The sequence below is a fragment of the Portunus trituberculatus genome, chromosome 36 (assembly GCF_017591435.1).
Source record: "Portunus trituberculatus isolate SZX2019 chromosome 36, ASM1759143v1, whole genome shotgun sequence".
Classification (NCBI taxonomy): Eukaryota; Metazoa; Arthropoda; class Malacostraca; order Decapoda; family Portunidae; genus Portunus; species Portunus trituberculatus.
In genome coordinates, this window is record NC_059290.1 from 10,798,446 (window position 1) to 10,803,217 (window position 4,772).

A 4,772-nucleotide genomic window follows, 5' to 3' on the forward strand; every position below is an offset into this window, starting at 1 on the left:
CCCTCCCTCTTAAAGTCATTATTACTATCGTTATTACTATTACTACTACTACTACTACTATTTTTGTTATTATTACTACTTGTATTATTATTGTTATTATTATTACTACTACTATTATTGTTATTGTTATTATTACTACTTGTATTATTATTGTTATTATTATTATTACTAGTATTATTATTATTGTTATTATATATTATTACTACTACTATTATTAGTATTATTATGGTTATTATCATTATTGTTACTATTATTGTTATTGTTATTATTATTATCATTATTATTATTGTTGTTTTTATTATTATTATTACTATTATTATTATTGTTGTTATTATTATTACTGCTACTACTATTATCATTATTGTTCTTATTATTATTACTACTACTATTATTATTCTTATTATTACTACTTCTACTATTATTATTATTGTTATTATTATTACTACTACTATTATTATTACTATCACTAATATCATCATTATTGCCATTATTATTATTGGTGGTGGTGGTGGTGGTGGTGGTAGCAGTGGGTTTGTATAGTAACAGTTGGAGGTGTTCCTGTGTTTCGGTATCAGCAGAATCGGCCCATTTAAGGAGTATCGGCATCGGTATCGGCTTATATTCTGCCGATACCGATCCTCAAAGGAGAAAAATTCATGACGTGGTGTATTTCACTCTGCACGTTATTCAGTGAAGCAGAATTTGGATGTTTTAAAGCGATAGATGAATTAATGATAATGTCAAATGATTTAGTATAACACGGCGTATTGAGCCCAGGTGTGTTGTGATGCAATACACTCTTTGCTAATGAGTCACCACTGCCACCGTGTAGCAGGCAGGTTGGTGGTGGACTCAGGGCTGTGTTTCATCCCTCACCTCAGTCAGCACACAGACACACAGACACACTGTAGATTGGTGGTGTGTGCACGTCAGTTAAGGTTTGCTAGTTTTATCATGTTTTTCTTGTTATCTACGGGATTTCAATTCTTCTGACAGGTTGTTTATAAATAACAATTATGGTTATAAGACAGATGTATGTTCGTATTAGTAAACAAAGACATTTATTCGAATACAGTTACAAATGTTTCTCCTCAGTCTTTGTTCTACCATCTTCAACCCATGAGTGTCAAGAATACTTCAAATAACTCAGACACTGCCCTGACAGAACCATCACACGCTGCCTCCCAAGGCTAAGCACTCAGGAGTATTAGTCTACATGAAAAAGATTTATATTTATTATTTCTTTTTAAGGTAAAACATAAAAGAGCAGTTTTAGTTGAGACAAAATATTCTTGTAGCGGAGTGTGGCCACGCCGCTCCACAGACACACCGACACACCCGGAACCAGCCTTACAGTTTGTGTGTAATGTGTCGGAACTCAAAGCTTAGTATATTCAACACATGTACTGCAGACCAATGAACTGCGAATATTTTAATTAAAACTAGGAAAAATCTCTCTCTCTCTCTCTCTCTCTCTCTCTTTCTCTGTCAACCAAGACCTTGGACAAAGCTATCATCCAAATGGCAGGGGTGGCTTCCATCACACACAGTGTTGCCCTTTACAATAAAGAATGATGAACACATTTAAAATGACACATGAAAGACAAAGAAATAGTGACGGAATTCCTAGTGTGTGTGCGCTACATCCTGCCGGATATCCGCGCACTCTTTATGTCAAACTTAGAAAAAAAAAAAAAATACTGTGGGCAACAATCTTACAGGGTGGTTTCCAGAGCAGTGTTATCAGTAGCAGTAGTAGTAACGGTATCACCTCTGCTCTGTGGCATCAATATCGTTATCGGTCAAATATTCTGGTATTGGTACATCTGTAGTAATAGTAATAGAAGTAGTAGTAGTAGTAGTAGTAGTAGTAGTAGTAGTAAGTATTCATCTTCCTATCATTGTTGTTATCATTACCATTATTACTATCACCACCCTCATCAGCCCCGGTATGAAGACAAAAAAAAAAAAAAAAAAAAAGTCCTCATCCCTTCATTCAGCAATCAAGCAAAATCTGCCACGGTGATAATTACAACCTTTAAAAACTAACAAGCTTTACGTCGCACTCACTAAAAAAAAATAATAAATAAATAAATAAAATAGGTGAAACAAAAACACGAGTGACACGATACATAAAAAAGCCTTCTAATTAGTGACTCGTTAAGAATAATTACTCCTTGCTCTCATTATTTACCTATTTATTTATTATCCTTACTTATTTATTCATTCACAAAGTTATTCGTTCATTTTGTCTTCCCTCTATATCTGGTCGCTTTCTCGTCTTTGTGTGTGTGTGTGTGTGTGTGTGTGTGTGTGTGTGTGTGTGTGTGTGTGTGTGTGTGTGTGTGTGTGTGTGTGTGGGATCGGAAGGCGTTTTGTGAGATTTGATTCTTTTTCCTTTTACTTAAACCTTTTTTTATTTCTTCTTTTATACTTGCTAGTTGAATTAGGTTAGGTTAGGTTAGGTTAGATTAGAGAAATGTATGTAAGTTTTTGGGTTAGATTAGAAAAAAAAATCATCTTTTAGTTTGGTTAAGTTAAATAAAGTGAGGTTAAGCTAACTTGGACAAAATTACCCTAAGATGTTCTATTCCATCTCACTTCTTCCTCAAAACAATTTCCTCAAACCTTTCCTTCCTTAGATTAAATTAAGCTAGGATAGATTAAGCTTGGTTACATTAAATTAGAGTCGTTGTACTTTCGTTTGGTTAGGTTAAGTTAGGTAAAGTTAGGTTGAGTTAGCTTGGGTGAAATTGCGTTCCTCAAAACTATTCCCTCAAACCTTTCTATACTAGTTAGGTTAGGTTAGGTAAAGTGAGGTTAAGTTAGTTACGACAAAATTACTGAATGTTAGTTTTATTTGATGTCACTCCTTCCTCAAAACTATTCTCTCAAACCTTTCTATTTTAGTTAGGTTAGGTTAGGTTAGGTAAAGTGAGGTTGAGTTAGTTACGACAAAATTACTGAATGTTAGTTTTATTTGATGTCACTCCTTCCTCAAAACTATTCTCTTAAACCTTTCTATACTAGTTAGGTTAGGTAAAGTGAGGTTGAGTTAGCTTGGATAAAATTACGTTATGATATCATTTTAGTTCTTCTCATTTCTTCCTCAAAAAATATTCTCTTAAACCTTTCTATTCTAGTTTGGCTTGGTTAGGTTAAGTTAAATCAAGTGAGGTTGAGTTAGCTTGGATTAAGTTACGTTATGATATTCTTTAAGTTCCTCCCATTCGTTCCTCAAAATATCCTCAAACTTTTCCATTAAGCTACTACCTAAATCCAAACCCTTCCTTCTAACTCAGGTGTGACAAACTACACCTGATAATATTGAGAGCATTTCAGTTTTTTTTTTTCCGGCAGGTGTGGATATGTGGGTTGGCTTTTTCTTCACAAGCCTTTTATTTTGTATTTTGAATGTTAATAATTTTGTGTTAATATAGTATGCGGCCTTATAAGATTATTTTTATTACTGTGGCCCTAGCACTGAAATGTTTGTCCACCCCTGCTGTAACCTATCCTCATCTCCCTCCTTTCCTTCCCCCCTCACCTCCCCATCCACGTTTCCTTCTCCCTAACCTCCCCATATTTTTCTCCCTTGTAACCTCTTCCCACCTTTCCTTCCCTCTCCCCATCTCTCACCTCTTTACCTTTTCATTCCTAATCTCCCCAAATCTTTCCTTCCCTGCAACCTTCACTTTTCCTTCTCTCTCACCGCTATCCACCTTCCTTCCCTCCACTCCACCACTAATCCACAACAAGAAAACCACAATCCTTAAGCTATTCCCTCGTCTTTTGTGTTCCTCCATGTTCAACGCACAGGTAAGCGGGCAGGTGAGCGTCACGTGTACCGCCTTACCTTACCTGTTTGAATCTTCCCGCTGTCCTCCCGCCCTCACCCACCCAAACCTGCTTTCTCTTTCTATACTCCACATTATTTTTTTTATAGATAGTGGATGTGTGTGGGGTGGTGTGTGTGGATGAGTGTGTGGTGTGTGTTGCCTGCTGTTCTCAAATGGGTGGGGTTCAGTGTGGGAGGCTGGGAGGGGGGGTGTGTACCGGAATTTCGATGCATTTCACAACACCATATCACCACCAGCGTGTGTAAGTGGTGGTGTACGTCCCGGCCTGTCCCTGTGTGTGTCAGCGCCTGTTACATCGAAGGAATATGACGAAAACCTACAATTTACATAACGAAAGGTAAAATGAGGTAACGGCAACACCTAAACTTCACCTGGCGGACATGGACAGGTATACCAACCACACCTGAGCAACTCATACACTCACTCACGTACACACACACATGCACACACCTGTCGCTCACGTATACACCCCAGATAAGTACTGCTCATTAATCCGTGACTTACCTGTAGCGGCTAAGGAGAGTATAATAACAAGCTTCATGGTGACGTGTTTGGTGAGATGTAGAGACGCACCACACACTCTGACGAAGGAATCACAACTGAGTACCACGAGACAGGGAGGAGGTTTGGCTGCAGGGAATAATGACGTCACAATGAAAGCCCCGCCCTCTTCCTCTTCCCAGCCAATCAGGGAGCAGAATGGAGGAAGTACGGTAGCGACGCATGGGCAGTGAATGTTTATGTTCCTTATCTCGTGTGAGTGAGTGAGTAATGAGTAGAGATCGAGAAATGGTGGGTTTTTATCGCCTTCTTGTTGGTTCTAAGCGTGATTTTGCTGCGTGAAGGCTTGAATAGAGTGAGAGTGAGTGTGATTAAGAGTGTGAAGCGTGCCCATGTCCCAGAGAGCTCAAT

At 37.9% G+C, this 4,772-nt stretch overlaps 1 protein-coding gene across 1 annotated transcript in view; it reads right to left on the reverse strand.

The window, feature by feature from the left end:
• LOC123513630 (lachesin-like) overlaps nt 1-4,502 on the reverse strand; it is a 149,934-nt gene extending 145,432 nt beyond the window's left edge. The window contains exon 1 of the mRNA XM_045270897.1: nt 4,365-4,502. Within this exon, the coding sequence (XP_045126832.1) occupies nt 4,365-4,401 (37 nt within the window). The 5' untranslated portion in view covers nt 4,402-4,502. The remainder of the gene's footprint in view (nt 1-4,364) is intronic.
• Between the last annotated feature and the right edge of the window lie 270 nt (nt 4,503-4,772).